Source organism: Sus scrofa, chromosome 9, assembly GCF_000003025.6.
Source record: "Sus scrofa isolate TJ Tabasco breed Duroc chromosome 9, Sscrofa11.1, whole genome shotgun sequence".
NCBI lineage: Eukaryota > Metazoa > Chordata > Mammalia > Artiodactyla > Suidae > Sus > Sus scrofa.
In genome coordinates, this window is record NC_010451.4 from 45,686,221 (window position 1) to 45,707,839 (window position 21,619).

The 21,619-nt window shown below is 41.8% G+C and overlaps 2 protein-coding genes and 1 long non-coding RNA gene across 3 annotated transcripts in view; 2 read left to right on the forward strand and 1 right to left on the reverse strand.

Annotated features, from left to right (window-relative positions):
• Nucleotides 1-15,691, forward strand: part of UBE4A (ubiquitination factor E4A) — a 40,822-nt gene extending 25,131 nt beyond the window's left edge. Inside the window, 9 exon segments of the mRNA NM_001244872.1 lie at nucleotides 12-144; nucleotides 1,344-1,531; nucleotides 4,454-4,554; nucleotides 4,667-4,780; nucleotides 7,151-7,325; nucleotides 11,046-11,226; nucleotides 11,636-11,783; nucleotides 13,023-13,180; nucleotides 15,500-15,691. Coding sequence (NP_001231801.1) covers nucleotides 12-144; nucleotides 1,344-1,531; nucleotides 4,454-4,554; nucleotides 4,667-4,780; nucleotides 7,151-7,325; nucleotides 11,046-11,226; nucleotides 11,636-11,783; nucleotides 13,023-13,180; nucleotides 15,500-15,629 — 1,328 coding nt within the window. The 3' untranslated portion in view covers nucleotides 15,630-15,691.
• On the reverse strand, nucleotides 1-20,552 carry LOC102167309. Its single transcript, XR_002335663.1, has 2 exons — nucleotides 20,421-20,552; nucleotides 1-182 (listed from the first exon to the last, which is right to left on the reverse strand). It is a non-coding gene; the product is annotated as an uncharacterized LOC102167309 (long non-coding RNA).
• ATP5L (ATP synthase, H+ transporting, mitochondrial Fo complex subunit G) overlaps nucleotides 20,229-21,619 on the forward strand; it is a 10,093-nt gene continuing 8,702 nt past the window's right edge. Inside the window, 1 exon segment of the mRNA NM_001244137.1 lies at nucleotides 20,229-20,564. Within this exon segment, the coding sequence (NP_001231066.1) occupies nucleotides 20,513-20,564 (52 nt within the window). The 5' untranslated portion in view covers nucleotides 20,229-20,512.

Consider the following 21,619-nt stretch of genomic DNA (forward strand, 5'->3'; position numbering starts at 1 on the left):
TTATTTTTCAGAATTTTTTGCAGATAACTTGGGTGATTTCCTCATTTTTCTCCGCCGCTTTGCCGATGACATCTTGGAGACATCAGCAGATTCTCTGGAACATGTCCTTCACTTTATCACCATTTTCACTGGAAGCATAGAAAGGTGAAGTGCTGAAAGCATGGCTCTGTCACAGTTTAGAGCTGCAAAACATTCAGAAGACCAAGAAATAAACAAGCCTGAATCATAAGGGGTTGCCTTCAGAAGTTGTGTTAACACTAATGAATCAGCTGACCATCCTTATGGTAGCCCAAAATCCCACTCTTGAGAGGCATAATAAACAAAGGACTTTGCCCACAGAGAATTTGAACCTGCATATAAGGTACCTGATGGGAATTCCACTGCTAGTCCCTGGTTAAAATAGTTACCTTAATGCCAGAGACCTTTCCAGGTGCTAATGACCTTCTAATGTATGATAACAAAGTTTGCTCGTGAAATTCTGGGTTGGATGAGCAGTAAACTTGGGTAAATGCTCTCTGATCTCAAGTCTTCCCATTCATAGCTTCTTTCCCAAAGGAAGCTGTTCCCTGACCAGCAGAGTTGCTTCTCTGATTTTTGGTGGTAGGCCACAGGAACCTGTGTACGTAAGTGAGGATTCGCTGCACAAAGAAGAGATTCACAGTCCCCTGAGCCGTGTCAGTGAGAAGTAGGTAGAAGCCAGTCCTTCAGTGAGCTGAGCAGACCTAATGAGAAGTCATAAGTCAACAAATATTAGGCACACATGGTATGTGTTGTAAGTAACATGGAATAATTATATCCTGGCCCTTATCCTCAGAAAGCTTGGAAAGGCAAGTTTGCCCCAGGTGAAGCTCTTAAAGAATAGTAAACAGTATATAATATATTACTTTAGAGAAGTAAACAGAATAGCAAAGCATTAAATAGAAATTCAAGTACTGGAGTTCCTGTTGTGGCTTAGTGAGTGAGAACCTGACATAGTGTCCATGAGGATGCAGGTTCGACCCCTGACCTCGCTCAGTGGGTTATCTGATGTTGCCACATGCTGCAGCATAGGTCACACATGCGGCTCGGATCCGGTGTTGCCATGGCTGTAACGTAGACCTGCAGCTGCAGCTGTGATTTGAGCCCTGGCCTGGGAACTTCCATAATGCCACAGGTACAGCCAAAAAAAAAAAAAAAAAAAAAAACATAGAACTGCAGAGCTTGTTGTTTTGTTTTGTTTTGTTTTGTTTCCCTGTAATTTCCTGTATAGGTTGTAATAGGATGTTTTGGCTCCTCATGTCAAGAGGTAGTTATAAATTTGGGAGTTTTCTGCCTGCTCAGTTTCCTTTCTGCCCTGTTCGTAGGATGAAGAATCCCCACTTAAGGGCCAAACTGGCAGAGGTGTTGGAAGCAGTGATGCCCCACCTGGATCAGACCCCAAATCCCTTGGTATCCAGTGTGTTCCACCGGAAACGTGTGTTCTGCAACTTTGCCTATGCAGCCCACCTTGCAGAAGCTCTAATCAAGGTCTTTGTGGACATTGAGTTTACAGGTACAGCAATCCAGAACTGAGAAGCTGATCCATCATTTAATCAATATTTAAATGTCAGGAAAATATCATAAGCCATCAATTATTAAATACCTATTGTGTGCCACCCTTGATGCTAAGTGCTTTTTCTTCACATTGTCTCTTTAATTTGTTGCTAAGTTGTAGAATCAGGTCTGTCTCACTTTAAAAAAGAAAGTCACATACTCTTATCAGCTTTACTGTATTGTTTTGATAGACTCATACTCAAACAAATTAGGCTATACAATTAAAATCTGGGTCTTTATTTTTTTGTGCCTCAAAATTACAGAATGGTGGATAATGAGATATTCTGATTGAGATATTCTTTTATCTTATCCAGACTGTCTAACCTCCTACAGTTTAATTGTTAGATTAAAAATAACAGCCAGTGATAAAACATGATGGAGGATAATGAGAAAAAAATAGTTTATATCTAATGACTTTTTTTTTTTTTTTTTTTTTTTTTTTGCTTTTTTTGCTTTTTAGGGCTGCACTTGCGGCATCTGGAAGTTCCCAGGCTAGGGGTCGAATCGGAGCTGTAGCCGCCAGCCTACACCACAGCCACAGCAATGCGGGATCCAAGCCGTGTCTGCAATCCACACGACAGCTCACAGCAACACCAGGTCCTTAACCCACAGAGCGAGGCCAGGGATCAAATCAGCATCTTCATGGATCCTAGTCGAGTTAGTTAATGGCTGAGCCAGGAAAGGAACTCCCTCTAGTCACTTATAATGGAGCATGATAATGTGAGAAAAAAGAATGTATACGTATGTGTGACTGGGTCGCCTTGCTGTATAGTAGAAAATTGACGGAACACTGTAAACCAGCTATAGTGGAAAAAAATAAAAATCATTTTAAAAAGAAGGATTCCCCATCCTGGCACAGCGGAAACATATCTGACTGGGAACCATGAGGTTTAGGGTTAGAGGATCCAGCGTCGCCTCGCTCAGTGGGTTAAGGATCCAGCATTGCCGTGAGCTGTGGTGTAGGTTGCATATGCGGCTCGGATCTGGCCTTGCTGTGGCTGTGGTGTAGGCTAGCAGTTATAGCTCCAATTAGACACCTAGCCTGGGAATCTCTGTGTGCCCCATGTGCGGCCCTAAAAAGACCAAAAAAAAAAAAAAAATTTTTAAATAAAAAGAATGTATATAAATGTATAACTAGGTCACTTTGCTGTACAGCAGAAATTGACAGAACATTGTAAATCAACTATAATAAGAAAATTTTTTAGGAGTTCCCGTCATGGCACAGTGGTTAACGAATCTGACTAGGAACCATGAGGTTACCAGTTAGATCCCTGGCCTTGCTCAGTGGGTTAGGATCCAGCGTTGCTGTGGCTGTGGTGTAGGCTGGCGGCTACAGCTCCAATTAAACCCCTAGCCTGGGAACCTCCATATGCCAAGGGAAGTAGCCCTAGAAAAGACAAAAAAAAAAAAAAAAAATTAAGTAAATAAGTAACAAACAGCAGCATTCCCTTTCCCTCATGGCCTTTTGAGATCGAACCCTGAAATGTTATGTTTGAGTAGATAGTAAGTACCCCATCTCACCCAGTAAACAAGGTATGCAAAGCAGTTATATAAGACCCCGTTTAAAGGGAATTTCCTACCATCCAATGACAGAGACATTTAACATCTTACTGGCTGCTTTTCCATGGCTGAATTTTTTTTAATTTTATTTTTTGTCTTTTTAGTGCCACACCAGTGGCATATTGAAGTACCCAGGCTAGGGGTCAAAATCCGAGATGTAGCTGCTGGCCTGTGCCACAGCCACAGCAATGCAGGATCTGAACTATGTCCTCGACCTACACCACAGCTCACAGCAATGCTGGATCCTTAACCCACTGAGTGAGGCCAGGGATCGAACCTGTGTCCTTGTGAATACTAGTTAGGTTTGTTACTGCTGAACCACGATGGGAACTCCCATATCTGAATTTTGACTTTGTTATTTGCTCATATCTGAGACTTAGCTTTCTCGTTTGTAAAAGGAGTTGAACTAATGATTGAGTTCGTGTGTATAAATCTTCATTTTGTGGAGTTCCTGCTATGGCATGGTAGGTTAAGTATCCGGAGTTGCTGTAGCTGTGATGTAGGATGCAGCTGTGGCTAAGATTCAGTCCCTAGCCCTGGAACTTCCATATACTGCAGATGTAAGCAAATAAATAGATAAATCTTCATTTTGTGTGCGTGTGTGTGTGTGTGTATGCTGCACAATAAGTCATTGCAATTATCTTATTATATGATCGCTATAATCCTTTGCTTGTAATAGTAGAGGGCATATTATACTTCCTACTTTATTTTCTGAGTAAGTGGAAGTTGAAAAAGATTGAGACTTGCATTAAGTGGAGCCAAATGAAAAACCTAAGTATTCTGACTCCAAATCCCATACTCCTCCTTTATTATATGACACAGCCTATAGAACTCCATTGGGATCTTTGGTATGTTAAAAGCAGTATAGGCCTCAGATTTTTTTTAGCTCCTGGCCTGATTTTTCAGAGTAATCAAAAGCCAGTTGGCCACAGAGTTGGGATGTTAACTATGAAGAATGTGAGGATTACTTAGCCCGTTCTGCATGTGGCTGTCCCTGCCACAATGGCCAGCTGAGGCCTCATGCAGAGTCTGATAAGCATCCTACATTTAAATGTGGAAGCACTTGTTTCCCTTGGCTGTTCTTGTGCGGCTCAGTCCTTGTCCTTTTCTGCCTGTGGTATTCTTTGTATCTGTCTCCCTCTTGCACTGTCTGTGAGGAAATCAGCAAACACTTGGCTATGATTCTAGGCCTTTATAAACTCCCAAGGCAGGTTTTGCCAGTAGCCTTTGATACATTCAGAATAAGAGAAAATGGTTGCAGATAGACGTAAGCTCTCACTCTTTCTCTAATAACACCACTTTTGCTCTTGCCTTATTCCAGGAGACCCCCATCAATTTGAGCAGAAGTTTAATTACCGCCGTCCCATGTATCCCATCCTCAGGTACATGTGGGGCACAGATAACTATCGAGAGAGCATTAAGGTAAGAGAGTTTGGTGAAACCAAAATTGAATTATCTGAGTTTTGCTCCAGATAAGCCCCAGTGGGTTGTGGCTCAGTTCTAAAATGGTTTTCTCTTCGGCTGGGACTTACAGGATTTGGCTGACTATGCCTCTAAGAATTTAGAAGCCATGAATCCCCCACTTTTCCTCCGCTTTCTTAACCTGCTAATGAATGATGCCATCTTCCTTTTGGATGAAGCCATACAGGTAAAAAAAAAAAAAAAAATTAAATCCAGATTTAACTGCCCTTATATACCATCATACATATTTTTTACTGCTTAGTCATAATAGAGCAATCCTTGTGCCCCTAGTACCAGTCTTGGACACAAAAAATTTGCAAGTAGTAATTACTTCCAATCTTACCATTGTCAGGTTTGACAGGTATTGTTCTATTAGAGACTAAGATCAAGGGTCATCAAAGCCTTATGAGCTAGGATGATACTTTGGCAGAGAGTTGACAAGGAAATGTGAAAGGCCAAACTAAGGTACAGTGACAGAACTAATCAGTCCAGCACTACAGAAAGAAATCAGAGGATCTTCATTCAGTCAGTGACTTTCAGCCTTTCTTCCATTCCAAAACATCAGTTAACAGTGGCTCACCAAGGCAATGAGTCTTGCCTAGAAGATTCTGATTTTTTTTTTTCTTTTTCTCCTAGAAGATTCCAATTTTTTTTTTCTTTTTTGTCTTTTTAGGGCTGCACCCAAGGCATATGCAAGTTCCCAGGCTAGGAGTCAAATTGGAGCTGTAGCCATTGGCCTATGTCGCAGCCACAGCAACACCAGATCTGAGCCACGTCTGCAGCCTATGCCACAGCTCACTTCATTGCCAGATCCTTAACTCACTGAGCAAGAGGCCAGGGATGGAACCTGAATTCTCGTGGATACTGGTCAGGTTCGTTACCACTGAGCCACAGTGGAATTCCACAAGTCCCTATTTGGAATGTTTCTAAAATAGCTGTTGGCATATGAAAGTACCTGGGCCATATCAGGAGTCTGCAGTTGTGGCCTACACTACAGCTGCAGCAACACCAGATCCGAGCTGCATCCTAGTACAGCTTGCAGCAGTACCAGATCCTTAATGCACTGAGCAAGGCCAGGGATTAATCCTGCATCCTGGAGTTCCCAGTGTGGTTTAGGAGGTTAAGAACCTGATTGGTATCCACGAGGATGGGGGTTTGATCCCTGGCCTCACTCAGTGGGTTAAGGATCCGGTATTGCCGTGAGCTGTGATGTAGGTCACAGATGCAACTCGGATCCTGTGTTGCTGTGGCTGCAGTGTAGGCCGGCAGCTGCAGCTCTAATTAGACCCTGAGCCTGGGAACTTCTATATGCTGCAGGCGCAGCCTGAAAAAGAAACCCAAAAAAACCCCTTCCTCCTTACAGAGACAACATTGGGTCCTTAAACGTTGAGCCACAACAGGAACTCTGAGCTTTGTTTTTTGTTTTGTTTTGGTTTTGGTTTTGTTTCTTGTTTGTCTTTTTAAGGCCACACCTACAGCATATGGAAGTTCCCAGGCTAGAGGTCAAATCAGAGCTGTAGCTGCCAGCCACAGCCACAGCCACAGCCACAGCAATACCAGATATGAGCCACATCTGGGACCTGTACCACAGCTCACAGCAACATCACATCCTTCAACCTACTGAGCGAAAACAGGGACTGAACCTGCATCCTCATGGATGTTAGTCGGGATCATTACTGCTGAGCCACAAGAGGAACCCCTCAGCTTTGTTTTTTGATAAACAGTTTTTTTGTCTTTTTAGGGCCGCACCCATGGCATATGGAGGTTCCCAGGCTAGAGGTTGAAATGGAGCTGTAGACTCCAGCCTACGCCACAACCACGGCAACACAGGATCCAAGCCACGTCTTCGACCTACACCACAGCTCACGGTAATGCTGGATCCTTAACCCACCGAGTAAGGCCAGGGATTGAACCCACAACCTCATGGTTTCTAGTCAGATTCGTTTTTGCTGCGCCACTATGGGAACTCCTTGATAAACAGTTTTGCAGTGTTGGTTTTTGGTTTTGTTTTAATGAGCATTTCATATCTTTTATTTATCCCTTTCCCTTTTTTTGGCTGCACCCATAGCATGTGCAAGTTTCTGGGCCAGGGATGAAACCCATGCCACAGCAGTGACCTGAGCCGCTGCAGTGACAATGCTGGATCCTTTATCCACTGCATCACAAGGGAACTCCTGCTGTTTATCTTTTATTTTTCAACTCTCAGGAAGGAATCATCCTCTTTTTGCCCTGTAGCCTATTTGTTTTTACCAAGTTTTCTTATACTATTTATCATCCTTTCTATTTTTTAGACTATAATATTTCCAGGAGAATTATCCATAAGTCTACCCAGGCTGAAAAAAATCCATATAGAGGGATAATTTTTTTTTTCTTTTTTTCCCACAATTTCTTTTTAAACTTCAACCTGTGCTGAGAAATAAAGCCTCATTTCTCTTATATAGTCCCTGGTTTCCCTAGCTTTTGGACTAGATTTTAATAGGACATAGAACCTCTTAAATAATCATCTTCCGTTCAATACACTTTCTTCTCTGATACATTCCACCCCTGGTTTCTGTAGTATTTGAGCAAGATAAAGATTCAGCAGATTGAGAAGGACCGTGGTGAATGGGATAGTCTGACTCCAGAAGCCCGCCGAGAAAAGGAGGCTGGCCTACAGATGTTTGGACAGCTGGCACGTTTCCATAACATCATGTCCAATGAAACAATTGGTACCCTTGCTTTTCTGACATCAGGTAAGGATACAGAACACTTTCTTAAAAGATGCAGTGGTCAAGATCTGCTTCATTTGAGGGTTCAGCCCAGCTGAGACTAAGAATGCAGACTCTGGTGACTGTATCCTCCTCCACAGTCTGAGAGGAAGTGAATCACTAAAGAAACTTCAAAAAGAATGATGTCCGTTGTTGACATGGGAATGAGGAAATGGTCACCCTCACAGCTGGCAGAAAGCATAAGTTAGAATCATTTTTCTTGAGGACAAGTTAGACATATAAATATATCCTGGGGTATATGTGTTAAGCTGAAAAATATTTGTAAACCTTGGTTAAATGTGGTAGATTAAACCAAGACAGTTATCTCTACTTCCTCTACAATTGCACCGTCCAGTTTAGTAGTCACTCGCCACATGTGGCTGTCAAGCATTTAAATTGTGACTAGTCTGAATTGAGACGTGCTGTAAGTAGAAAACACACGGCAAGACTTTGTATTTTAAAAAGAAATTAAGGAGTTCCCAAAGTGGCACAGCGGAAATTAATCCAATTAGGAACCATGAGGTTGCGGGTTCGATCCCTGGCCAAGCTCAGTGGGTTAAGGATCCGGCTTTGCCGTGAGCTGTGGTGTAGGTCACAGACACAGCTCGAATCCTGCATTGCTGTGGCTGTGTGGTAGACCAGCAGCTGTAAGCTGTAGCTTCGATTAGACCCCTAGCCTGGGAACCTCCATATGCCATAGGAGGCGGCCCTAAGAAGCAAAAAAGAAGAAGAAGAAGAAGAAGTAAAGCCCTTGGTAGCACAGTAAGTTAAAGATCTGACATTGTCAGCTTGGGTTGCTGCTGTGGCATGGGTTTGATCCTGTGGTATTTCAGAAAATCAGGGTAAAGAGAAGATCATCAAAGGTCCCAGAGGAAAATCAGGTCATGTACAATGATTTAAACATCAACATGTCTTTGAATTTTCCAACAGGGACATTCGAAGCTGGAACACAGTCCTAAAGACAAATATCTTTTCGGCCTAGAATACTGTAGCCAGTCAAACTGTCAATTTTGTTTGAGGGTAAAATGTAAGGACACTTTGAGACATAAAGATGTCAGATTTACTTCTAATGTACCCTTTCTTGGGAACCTATGAAAAGATAAATATACTCCATCAAAATGAGACAGGAGACAGTAAACCCAAAAGGAGGAAAGTAGAATCCTGTGAGAAAAATGCAAAGCAAGTCCTCAGGCAAGTTCACAGGTGGAGGAACCTTGTGTGGCACCACACCATAGGCCCATAGAACAAGGAGTCCATATTGGAGTGATGGATGGAAGCTTCCAGAAAGAGCATCTCCAAAAAATATCTTTGAGAGTTTTTACATTTCTGGTGGAAGGTTTACAAAGATTTAATGGGGGAGTTCCCATCATGGCGCAGCGGAAACAAATCCAACTAGGAGCCATGAGGTTGCGGGTTCGATCCCTGGCCTCTCTCAGTGAGTTAAGGATCTAGTGTTGCCATGAGCTGTGGTGTAGGTCGTAGATTCGGCTCGGATCTGGCGTTGCTGTGGCTGTGGCATAGGCCAGTGGCTGCAGCTCTGATTCAACCCTAGCCTGGGAACCTCCATATGCCATGGGTGCGGCCCTATAAAGAAAAAAAAAAAAAAAAAGATTTAATGGGAGTTCCCATTGTGGCCCAGCGGGTTGAGGACACAACATAGTATCCAGGAGGATGCAGGTTAGATCCTTGGCCTTGCTAACTGGGTTAAGGGTCTGACGTTAACTGCAAGCTGCAGAATAAGCCGACAGCTGTAGCTCCAATTCAACCCCTAGCCTGGGAACTTACATATGCCACAGGTGTGCCCTTAAAAAAAAAGGTATATACATTACTTTATATATATATATAATCATTAGAATACTGTGTGGTTGTGCTATAAATGACATTTACATGATCTTAATGATATAAAGTCTAAATTATTCAACCAAAGATTTGCTTATATATTAGGGGAATTTGTATTTGGACAAGAATAAGAACTAAACTCTCATCAGTAGTAGAGTCAATAGATAATGACTAAAATTGAAAAATTAAGGACCAGCAGTGTGGAGTTCCTGCTGCAGTGCTTTGGGTTAAGAATCCGACTACAGCTGCTCAGGTTACTATGGAGACAAAGGTTCGATTCCTGGCCTGGCACGGTGGATTAAAGGATCACAATTTTGGAGTTCCCATTGTGGCTCAGAAGTAACAAACCCAGGTAGTATCCATGAGGATGCAGGTCCAATCCCTGGCCTTGCTCAGTGGGTTAAGGATCTAGTGTTGCCGTGATCTGTGGTGTAGGTCGCAGACGTGGCTCAGATCCCGCATTGTAGTGTAGGCTGGCAGCTGTAGCTCCAATTCAGCGCCTAGCCTGGGAACTTCTTTATGCCGCAGGTACAGCTCTAAAAAGCAAAATAAAAAAGATTGCAGTTGTGGCTCAGATTCAGTCTCTGGCCTGGGAACTTCTATATCCCATAAGTTGCGGCTGTAAAAATTTTTTAAATTCAAAAAAAGAACGAACAGTGCTAAGCAAGCCTTATCATACTACTTGGCTTGTTGCACTTGGCCTGTATTAGTTTATTTATTTATTTTGGAGTTAATGCCCCATGATTTAGCAGTTCCTTACAAATTTGTTGTAGGAAGTAATAAATCAATGAGACATGTACACAGTGAAGTTCATCCATCAGTGAAATGCTTATAATAGGGAAAAAATTGAAAGCAACTGTAATGTCCAGCAGTAATAAAGATAGAGTAAATACATAACTCATGGTACAGTCACACACTGGATAACTATGTAGCTGTTAAAAAGGGTATAAACCATCACTATCCTACAGAACTTTCTGTGGTGGAAATGTTCTATAAATCTGGACTGTCAAGTACTATATATAGATATTAGCCATGTGTGGTCATTGAACACTTGAAATGCGGCTAGTGTATCTGAAAAACTACATTTTTTGTTTAATTTTAATTTAAATAGTCATCTGTAGCTGGTGGCTACCATATTTACTAAAATGATAAGATATTTATATCATTAATGAAAAAAATAAGTTACATAATATGTACAATATGATAGCCATCTTGTTTTAGAAATGTATATTGTGTAAATATGGACAAAAAAGCTAGGGTATATTAGCAAAATGTTAACAGTGTTTACTTCTGAACAGTAGTTTTTGTATTTTGTTTGCTTTTGCTTATCTAATGTTTTCTAAACATTACTTTGATGAAAGTGTATTTTAAAAAATAGCAGGAGTTCTCCATTGTAGCTCAGTGGGTTAAGAACCCAACTAGTATCCAAGGATGCAGGTTAGACCCCTGGCCATACATTTTAAAGATTAAGGATCCAGCATTGCCACAAGCTTCAGCATATTTCACAGATGCAGCTCAGATCCTGCATTGCCATGGCCAGGGCTGTGGCTGGGAATGTCCATGTGCTGAAGGTGTGACCCTGAAAAAATAAATAAAGAAAATGAAATAAAGTAAAATAGATGAAAAAAAATAGCAGCCCCCCAAGGATTCCCTCATGGCTCAGCATGTCAAGGATCAGGCATTGTCACTGCTGAAGCTCTGGTTACAGCTGTGGCTCGGGTTCGATCCCTGGCCTAGGAAGTTCCTTGTGCCATGGGTGCAGCGAAAAATAACAACCCCCAGAGGTCTCCAAGTAAAAGTAAGACATAGTAAGTTAAAGATTGCTAATGGATTGAGTTTTTAGAGACTTTGGCTTTTTTTTTCCAGAGATCAAATCACTCTTTGTGCACCCTTTCCTGGCTGAGCGCATCATCTCCATGCTGAACTACTTTCTACAGCATCTGGTTGGCCCCAAAATGGGGGCCTTAAAAGTCAAGGATTTCAGTGAATTTGACTTCAAGCCCCAGCAGCTCGTTTCAGATATCTGCACCATCTACCTAAATCTCGGGTACCTGGATTTAAACTGAGCAGGCCAGAGAGGATGCTCGTGTTTCACTTTGGGGTTTTGATAATGGAATAACTGGTTGGTAGTTATGTGGAGAATAGAAAAGGAATGGTTTGTTTCTAGTTGGCTGGTGAAGGGGTCTTTTGCAGTTTTAATTAATGAGATTTTGTATGTCTTTTGTTATTTAGAATTTCCAACATTCTGCCTTGATCTATGCAAAGATAAGCAGTATTCTTTTAAGGCCACAGGATACTTGATAGATTTCCTTCCTAAAGATTAGAGGAAGTCGTTCTATATCAAAAGAACATTCATGGTATATAAGGGATGGGGAACTTTGTTCCTCAGCCCATCTTTTATCTCCCTGTTTGACCTGTCGCTGATGCTCAGTTTCTTTCTGACGCTGACCTTCCAGGGATGAGGAGAACTTCTGTGCCACCGTGCCCAAGGATGGACGCTCCTATTCCCCAACTCTCTTTGCACAGACAGTCCGAGTCCTGAAGAAAATAAATAAGCCTGGAAATATGATTGTGGCTTTCAGCAACTTAGCAGAGAGAATCAAGGTGACGAGGAGGATAATTTGCTTATTAGTTCAGTAAAAATCATGTTGTCAGCTCAGCTGTTCTGCCTTTTTACCAGTTTCAGGGGGGTTGGGGGAAGAACATTGTTTTGAGAAAATGTAAATAGACCATTTTCCTGGTCAGTCAACAATTTGAACTACCATATTCTTAATAGTATTGTTTTCAGTATGAGGGTAAGAACAGAAAAATAATTTAAGAAGCTTCTACTAGAAAAGAAGAATGTATAGATTTTTATTGGCTGTTTTTGAAAACTTCTCTGTACAGTGTTAGCAATAGATAGAAAATCCATAATGTTAATATAGAACTTTTTAGACTAGAATTAAGATTAGTAGCTTTTAGTCATTGATTTTTATTGGTTTTTTTTTTTTTCTCTGTTCTCTGTATTTGTAGTTCCTACTTGGCTTATATAGGAATAGCCATACATTTTAAAGATTAAAATACTGTATTGTCTTCAGCTAATCCCTTTGTTTGGAGCTTGACAGAGCTCCATTAGCAGTTATGAAGAAGGAAAAACGATGGCACAGAGTCTAATGGAAAACCTTCCTAATTGATACTAGTCTTCCCTTACTGAGTAACTTATTTATTGAATTGGATTTCATCTTTGCCTCGAGCTTAGGCAGATGGGTCCCTGAGGAACTAGAGTTATGAAGGAATCAAATGTCAACACCACTTATAAATTCCTATACCTGTTTGTTCCTAAAACCAGAAACTGCTTTTCATATACCGACTTCATGAATGACTCTGTTATTACGCAAATAACAACCCCCTCCAACCGGCATCCCTTTTTGAATGATGACATTTACAAAAACAGGACTGTTGCCAGAGTGTGGATGTTGTATGTGATAGGTTTTTTTCTTCCTGTTAACATTAATGATCCTTTAAGATTCAGGTATAGGAGTGCCCGTCATGGCTTAGTGGTTAACAGATCCGACTAGGAACCATGAGGTTGTGGGTTCGATCCCTGGCCAAGCTCAGTGGGTTAAGGATCCGGCGTTGCTGTGAACTGTGGTGTAGGTCGCAGATGCGGCTTGGATCCTGCATTGCTGTGGCTCTGGTGTAGGCTGGTGGCTATAGCTCTTAGACCCCTAGCGTGGGAACCTCCATATGCCTTGGGAGCAGCCCTAGAAAAGGCAAAAAGACAAAAAAAAAAAAAAAAAAAAGATTACCTTGGAATTCAGCTGCTCTGTGAATCCCCCTTAATGACCCAATGTTTGTTCTCAGTCTCTGGCAGACCTCCAGCAACAGGAAGAGGAGACCTATGCAGATGCCTGTGATGAGTTCCTGGATCCCATCATGAGCACACTGATGTCTGACCCTGTGGTGCTGCCATCTTCCAGAGTCACTGTGGATAGATCCACCATTGCCAGACATTTGCTCAGGTAAGCCAGCACCCAAAAGCAGCCTCAGAGTACAGAGGTACATTGGTTTGCTATCATCTTTTTCTTCCATACAGTACTATGCACCCAGTAGTACAGTAGCTGTCCCATATTGTTGATTTATTAATGTGTTGGGGAGGCATTTTGGTAGAGGTATATCACTTGATTGTTAAGGATTTAAACATCCAAAACCAGACACCCTGTTGAGAAATGCTGGCTTTAACTTCACTTCTTCCTTCCTCGAGGAAATAATTTCTGTCAATATATGTTATAAAGTATGTCAACCTGGAGCTTCCATTGTGGCTCAGTGGTAACGAACCCATGAGGACGCAGGTTCTATCCCTGGCCTCACTCAGTGGGTTAAGGATCGGGCCTTGCCTTGAGCTGTGGTGTAAGTAGCAAATGCAGCTCAGATCCTCTGTTACTATGGCTGTAGCATAGGCTGGCAGCTGCAGCTCGGTTTTTTTTTTGTTTGTTTGTTTTTTGGCTTTTGTCCTTTTAGGGCCATACCTGAGGCAAATGGGGATTCCCAGGCTAGGGGTCTAATTGGAGCTAGAGCTGCCGGCCTACACCAGAGCCACAGCAACGCCAGATCCAAGCCTCGTCTTGTGACGTACACCACAGTTCACAGCAACACCAGATCTTAAACCTACTGAGCAAAGCCAGGGATCAAACCTGCAACCTCATGGTTCCTAGTCGGATTCTTTTCCACTCTGCCATGACAGGAACTCCTGCAGCTCCGATTTGACCCCTAGCCTGGCAACTTCCATATGTCTCAGGTGTAGCCCTAAAAAGACAAAAAAAAAAGGTCAACCTGGAGTATAACTTGACTTGAAACTTGTTTATTTTTACTATAATCAAAAAAAAAAAATATAGAAGACAGGTTTTGGTTTTGTTTTTGTTTGTTTGTTTTGTCTTTTTGCCATTTCTAGGGTCGCTTCTGCGGCATATGGAGGTTCCCAGGCTAGGGGTTTAATCATAGCTGTAGCTGCCAGCCTACACTAGAGCCACAGCAACGCTGGGTCTGAGCCGCGTCTGCAACCTACACACAGCTCATAGCAACGCCGGATCCTTAACCCACTGAGCAAGGCCAGGGATCAAACCCGCAACCTCATGGTTCCTAGTCGGATTTGTTAACCACTGCGCCACGATGGGAACTCCGGGTTTTGGTTTTTTCATTCGGGTGTTACACTCATCATATGGGTTAACCCACATTCTGTTGCAGCTGTTGTACTCAGCCATGGCAACCATGAGTTTTCCCCAGCCTGCCTACTCTAAGTGCAGCATTAGCTAGAAATGGGTTCAGAGAGATTCTGCCTTTTTTTTTTTTTTTTTTTTTTTAAGTGACCACACCCATGGCCTATGGAAGTTCCTGGGTCAGGGATTGAATCTGAGCCTTGGGTGTGACCTACACCCCAGCTGCGGCAATAGTGGATCCTTTAACCCAATGCCCCAAGCCGGGGAACAAACCCAGGCCTTTGTAGCAACCCACTCCCTCTGCCTACTTAAAATGAAGTTATAGGCAAAAAGACAAAAAAAATTAAAATAAAGATATAAAAAATAAAATGAAGTTATGGAAGTTCTCCTGTGGCTCAGCAGGTTACGGATCTGACATTGTCACTGCAGCAGCTTGAGTCACTCCTGTGACACAGGTTTGATCGCTGGCCTGAGAACTTTCACATGCCAAAAAAAAAGTTATGTACGTTGACCCAGATCTAGGGAAATAATTTTCTTCTAATATTGAAGAAAAGGATGTTCTACTTGATGGTATTTGCTCTTAAGCACTCACTATATTCATGATTCTGTGCTGGATAGTAGGTCTTTTCTAAAGTGTCAGTGAGAATTTATATTTTATTGTGGCTTCAGAAGACAGAAGATATATCAGCCCTTGAAGTATGTTATAAATCATTTTACCTGTCAGGAAGCTATCGTCTGTGTTTACTTGAAGAGCAATCCGCTAACTAAATTGTCAGTCTACAAGGCTTTATCCCTTAACATCTTAAACTGTTCCAAGAGTCTGTCACTAAAACTACAAAGAGCTCTTCCTGCTGATATGAGTGTAGGGTCTCTGTCCTAGGGAAATCAAATCAAATATCACCTGAAGAACAATGTTGAGATAAAATTTGCTAAGTCATGTACAAAAGCCCAAAAAGGCTTCCCAGATCACTCTCTTATCTCATCTTTCTAACCTCAAGTCAGCACTTGATTCAGAATACACTCTAGCTTCAGTCTCAAGGTGATGTACCCAGGTGTTCTATTTTTGGCAGAGGATGTTAGAACTTAACGGAAATAACCCCATTTCCCTTTCTCTTTTTGTCCCAGTGACCAAACAGATCCCTTTAACCGTAGTCCCCTCACCATGGACCAGATCCGGCCAAACACAGAACTAAAAGAAAAAATCCAACGGTGGCTCGCAGAGAGGAAGCAACAACAAAAGGAGCAACTTGAATAAATACTGTGACTTAAACAAACCAGAAACCAACCCCAGATAAACAAATGTTTGTGGTTTCTCTCTTTCTGGTTCTGTTCTTTTCCTTTTTCTTGCTTTTTTTTTTTTTTTTTCTTTCTTTACTAAATTAGAGAATGCTCTTGCTCGAATTACGATAATTAAAATTCCTAAGAACTTTACAGTGCCCTCCTGGCTTGCAGGAAATTATACTTCTTATAGCATCACCACGTTTAGAAATCATTACTGATTTTCACCCTTCGCTGTCTCTTCCTTTTCCTGTCTGTCCTAAGTTACATTAACTTCATCTACTAAAACCTCCTGCCACCTTACTCTTTCTCTTCTAAGAACTGCTCCAACGTCTTTGGTGAGCACTACTCTTACGTATATGATATCACATATTTCAGTGATCAACTGATACCAGAAGGTCCTGTTTTATCAGAGTATTTACTAGTCTTCATGACCCAGACTTTAGCCCTTTTCCTTGTTACAGCTCTGCAGTGTCACAGAATAACCTTTTACATAAAAGCAGACCCCTTGATATTTGAGTAGACTTTTGAATAAGATGATAGATGAGATGAAAAAAGGAATTTTATGCAACTTCTTTGGTAGCTCTTAGTTTTGTGTTATCTTGTAATTCAAATATATCTTGGAGGGCAAACACTCCCCTGTGGGGTTGTCATTACCACAGAAAACTTAGCCCTATAATATATTTAGGAGGATTGGTAAGACAAATTTGCAGTTTTGACACTTTATTCAAAAGTTCCAAGGTGGTAAAATAAAGAAGGATTTTGAGCCCTTTTTACCTTCTGGAAATCAAAGAACAGAAAAGTAGTTTAGTAGAGTAGAAAAGTTGGGCAACAGATATTGTAACCATGAGAAATGTCATTTTAAGAATATCTCAAAAATGAGTCTAAAAAAAAATCACCTTGGTACAACAATGTGTGTACACACACACACATGCTTTTTTATATTGGTCTAGTGTAAAATGAGCATCTCTTTATGTTCTCTCTTCCAGAGAAAGATGTATGTAGTATGTGGCCATGTTTACTAACACTTATTCTAGACAGAATCCTGAGACTATAAAATATATATAGTTAATGTTTGTTTGGGCTTACGACATGATTTCTGAGAGCTGCTTCTAACTCAGCCTTAGGTCATCAATTAACATTGTAGGAATTTGAGCACAACCTTGTCCACCAGCTATTTTAAATATTCACTTAGCCCTATGTAGTTAGTAGGTGGATGGGCTGCACTTTCACAAGTTGAGCTTGAGTTCCCCACTCAATAGTGTAGCTTAACATGCTGAGTGAGGCACATTCCCCTATGGAGTGTCTGTATCACTATTCCTCTAAGCCTGAAATATAACTAACAGGAAAAGCGATATGATCTAGAAACAGGGGTCATTGCTTCATTTAGAGGACGTTATTATTAACCACAGCCTGTTTCAAATAAGATGGTAGTTTTATGAAATTCCAGCACGAGCTGTTATAAGCAGTCTTTGATGTGTTTTTGATGGTATCAGCTGGAAACCCTCAAATCGGAGGGCATCCCACACTAGATAGAAAGTAGATGTTGCCTGTTGCTGTGCTTATAAATGAAAAAGCCTGGCTGGAACTCTTGCAAACGCCAGAATGTAAGATAATAATTCACTATGCTCCTTGAGCCTTTAAGATATAGGTTGACAGGATTTATTTCTTAAAATGAGCTTCATTTCATATTTATTATCTTCATTTATATCTCTGAGAATTAACTATATAAAAAAGCTTCTGTCTGCTTGTATTTATCTTCCAAACCCAGTCTAATAGGATATTTTGACTTTTAAAAGAAGTGGAGAAAAGACCAGAATTTTATAGGAGAAAATTGGAAGAAAAAACGGGCACAAAACCTCAGAAGGCAGCTGTTCCCAGCGGCTTTCTATTGAACAACCTCTATGCTGCCTCTTGTATCTGTGTCTGTATTCTACTTCTGTGTTTAGTCTTCAGATTGTAAGCCTTTCTGGCAAGCTTGTTTTTGTTTTTTTTTTTTAAAGCTCTTTTCCTGAAACTTTTTATGAAAGGCTATGGCACCATTAATGCTGCTGAGTATCTTTAAACTCATTACAAAGACAAGTGCATAGCTTAAGGCCACTATTGGTAAGGAAGCCAGGTGTCCTCTGTGCCTTTTTTCTTTCCTTGAAGTAATTTAAGAACACCCCAAAAATGAGACTAAAAAATTATCATCTTGGTACAACATGGTATTTATATATGCACTTGGACACTTAAAGAGGTGTTGTGTTATCCAGAATGCAGAAGCAGCTCTAAACTTATTAGAGCAAACTTTCTGATATATCAAGTTTTGTGTGTTGGCTTTGCTAGGGTATGATAGGAAAATGAAGACTCTTTAATCAGCTCTAGTATTGCTTTTTAAGAGGGTAATACTAAACTTGGAAAATTATTTAAGTAGGTTTTATCAAGCAATCTGGGTTGTTGTTTTTTTTAATATAGTTTTTAATAGATATTTGAAAAGTGAAAGAAACTTCAGAGGTTTTTTAATGGTGCAGGTGAAGGTGCCGGTTGCTATTTGGTATCACACCCTACAAAAGCTTCATTACTTTATTTGATGCTGGTTGCTAAGCAGCCATTGCACAGAGCATAAGTCTACTGGGTGCCTTTACAAGCCAGAGGCTTGATGCTGCACTGTTGATGTCACGTAAGAAAATAATGCACATGCTCTAACTGCTAAACAGGAAAAGAAACCTAGAAACAAAGAAAATGAAGAACAAAATGACAAAAAAGTTTGATTGAAATAAAATTTGATCAACATAACTGTATTTGGAAACATTCCAGGAAGGTTACTTCTGATCAAACTTGCCTGGGGGTGTTTGTTCAAACTTGTATTTAATAAATGAACATCTGACTTACAACCTTTTGTTATCACTTCCTTTATTACAGTATTAAAAGGCAGTGGCAATTTCAGAAATCCTTCTGAAAACTTCAAGGACTCTACACTTCACTTTTTTTTTTTAAGGTCGTATCAAACGTGTGGCCTGGCTAACTTGACCTCCCTTGCTAGACTTCTGGACCCTGGAGTTAGCTTCAGAAGATGAGTCTCTGGGCATGTATTTTCCTAAGCAGTTCATTTTTGGCTTCACTTTTCTGGCCCAAACCACAGGTCTTTCATTTTAATTGTTGATTATCATGTTCCCCTTTCTTGCCTCTTGTTTCTGTACTCTCCTATGCAAGACCTCAACCCAGATTAACTAACCCAGCCATTCTCCCTGCTCCAATATTCCAGCTACAAACAACTATTGGAGAAAAATGACAGCCTTTAGAGTGGTGTGGCCATAAATGTGTCTCTAACATTACCCAACAACTCTGTGTGTCCTTAACTTAGCAGCTATTCCAAACTTAACCTCTTTCCTCAAATTCTCTCCCACGCTCCCATTTAACCCTTCACACTCAGGTGAACTTGCCTTCTATTTCAAAGACATCAGAATTTCCACTTTCAGACTTCTCTTTCATCATTCCATCTGTGGAAAAGGCCCCACCACTCCAGGGCTAATCCCAACAACCTTATCTCCTACCTCAGCAGGAATCTTGTCAGTCCCCTCTCTCTAGCTTCATCTCTCCCTTCAGTTTCACATCTCATTTGGTTTTCTGATTCATATTCCTTTATAGCCATATTTCTCACTCATCCACTCTGACTTCTGTCCTAATTGTTTGAAACTGATCTATGTTTCCATACTGCTAAATTAACATCCCCAGCCTTTCTTTGACTTCTCTAGAGTATCAGGCAACTGAATCACTCCTTCACTCAAAGGCTGATCTTGGCTTCTTGATATCACTCCTAATTTTTCATTCCACCTCTAACCATTCCATCAATCAAAGTTTTACTTCTGCTCAGGCTTCTTCCAGGTACATTACTTATTCTGTTTTTCTCATCAAATGCCACTTCCCTATATGTATCTTTTCCTCCAGTTATATTTAACTATAAAGTTTCAACTCTGTAGTACATAGGTGTTCTGTTATACATTAATTCAAGGACCTCCTTCTCTAGGAAGTCTTCCCAGATCAGCAAGACGCCTAATTCCATACTAATGCCTTTTCTTTGTTTACAATGCAACTTCTTCAGATCCCAACTCTGCTATATGAACATTTATCAATTCCAGTCTTAAATGGGGACGTTACCTGACACAGAGGCTTTCTTTAAATTCCAGAATGCCTAACAGACTGGAAGCCGTCAGTAAATGTGATTTTGTTCTTTATATCTGAACAGTTCCTTGTGGCTGGTTAGGGAATTAGATTCTAACCCTGATACAGGATGCAAGGGAGACGGGGATTACAAAAGATCAACTAGAGAAAAGCAATGGGCTGAGGCAGATGACAAGTTACGTAGCGCCCCCCCCCCCCCCCACTATACATGTTTGGCCTAGGACCCTCTGCCTTTGTAAGACGATCGTGTTGGCCTAGAAAAATCGCAACAGCGCCTTCCAGTCCTAACTTCCCACGTTGTCCCAGAAAAGCTGCAAAAGCACCCTACACAAAAAGTGGAGGTGGGAGCAGCAGGCTGCCCGGGACGCTCAGGGCACATGCGCCTTCCCGCCCCGCTCCTGTCTTCCGACTTCCCTGAGCGGCTGCCCCAAGAAATGCCTGTTTCTCTGCGGCAGAAATGTGTTGCTTTTTACCTGCTCTCTGATCTCATCTTCTCATACCCACTTTTCCCTCTTGTGAGTGAAGAAAATAAACTGACCCACTGGATTCCGAAGAGACAGTACACCTAAATATATTGGACAGGCGCAGAAAGAGGAGGCCTGACCTTGGAAGCGGAACGGGGTCCTGCCGCAGGTCCTTCCTGGCGGGTGACATTCAGCCAGCCAGTCGCAGCGACGGACTTTCACTCCTAGAACCATGGCCCAGTTTGTCCGTAACCTCGCGGAGAAGGCACCGGTCTTGGTTAACGGTGAGCGCGGCGTGAAGCCTGCCGACTGGGGTACCCGGGCGCGGGGTGCGGGGGAGAGGCCTGCGAGGGCCTGAGGGGAGGACGCGGGCTGCGGTCACGAGGGGCCGGCGGAGCTGTTGTGTGTGCCGCCTGAAGGAGGACTGGGGACAGAAGGCAGATTCGCGATTCTTTTCTAGCCTTTTGGCCAGGCCTGCGGCTTGGGTTCTCTCTACAATCTAGAAGTTCTGAATTTTGACCACGACGGGGAGGGGAGGGAGTGTGCAAGCAGCCGGGGGTTGCCCTGCAGCCGCCGCCATGACGCCCTTGGACCGCTCGGAAAAGGAGCAGGGAGGGGGATGGCTCTGTTAGGAGGGCGAGGGAGGTGAGGACAGAGACGTGTAGAAGTACAGACGTGCGGCCTCATCGGCTTTTCTGCTTCCGGTGGAGTATTTGGAAGGCTACAGAGCTTTTAAGGATGGGTGACCTTTGGAACGTTGCCTTTGCTTTATGCCTTGGCCAGGCTCCGAGGTATTTTGTCTTTAATCTAAGTGAGTTTTCAGATGAAGTTGAACTTTACGGACGAATGTCCCTGCCTTGGTAAGTATAGGAAGGGATATGTGTAAATAGTAATCCTTATTATCATAGTTCAGCGTCCGTGGGGATTTTCCGTTTGGAAAAGCATCGCTGGTCGAACGCTGTGTTTCGGAACAGGTGAATAGTCACAGCCCAGAGTAGTAGTCTTAAGTGAGTAAATGTTTCAGTTGTCTGCTGGGTATCAAGCTATTCATTTTATTCCCAAAATGAGATCAGTTAAATTAACGGAAGCCTTTCCATTAGATGTGCTATATTCTAAGTAAGTGGTTGAAGCGCAGATCTCTAAATAGCTTTCGGTCAGATTTGATTAGAAAAGTAAATAGAAATTTTTTTAATATGTATAATATTTCTGAAGCTATTTTGCTGTGATTGGTATTTTCTTATTCATTGTCTCCTTCCTTTCTTCCATGAACAGTTATTGAAAGTCTTAACAGTCAAATAATTGATTCTTCCTATGGTTCCCTTCCTACTACCAGTTAATA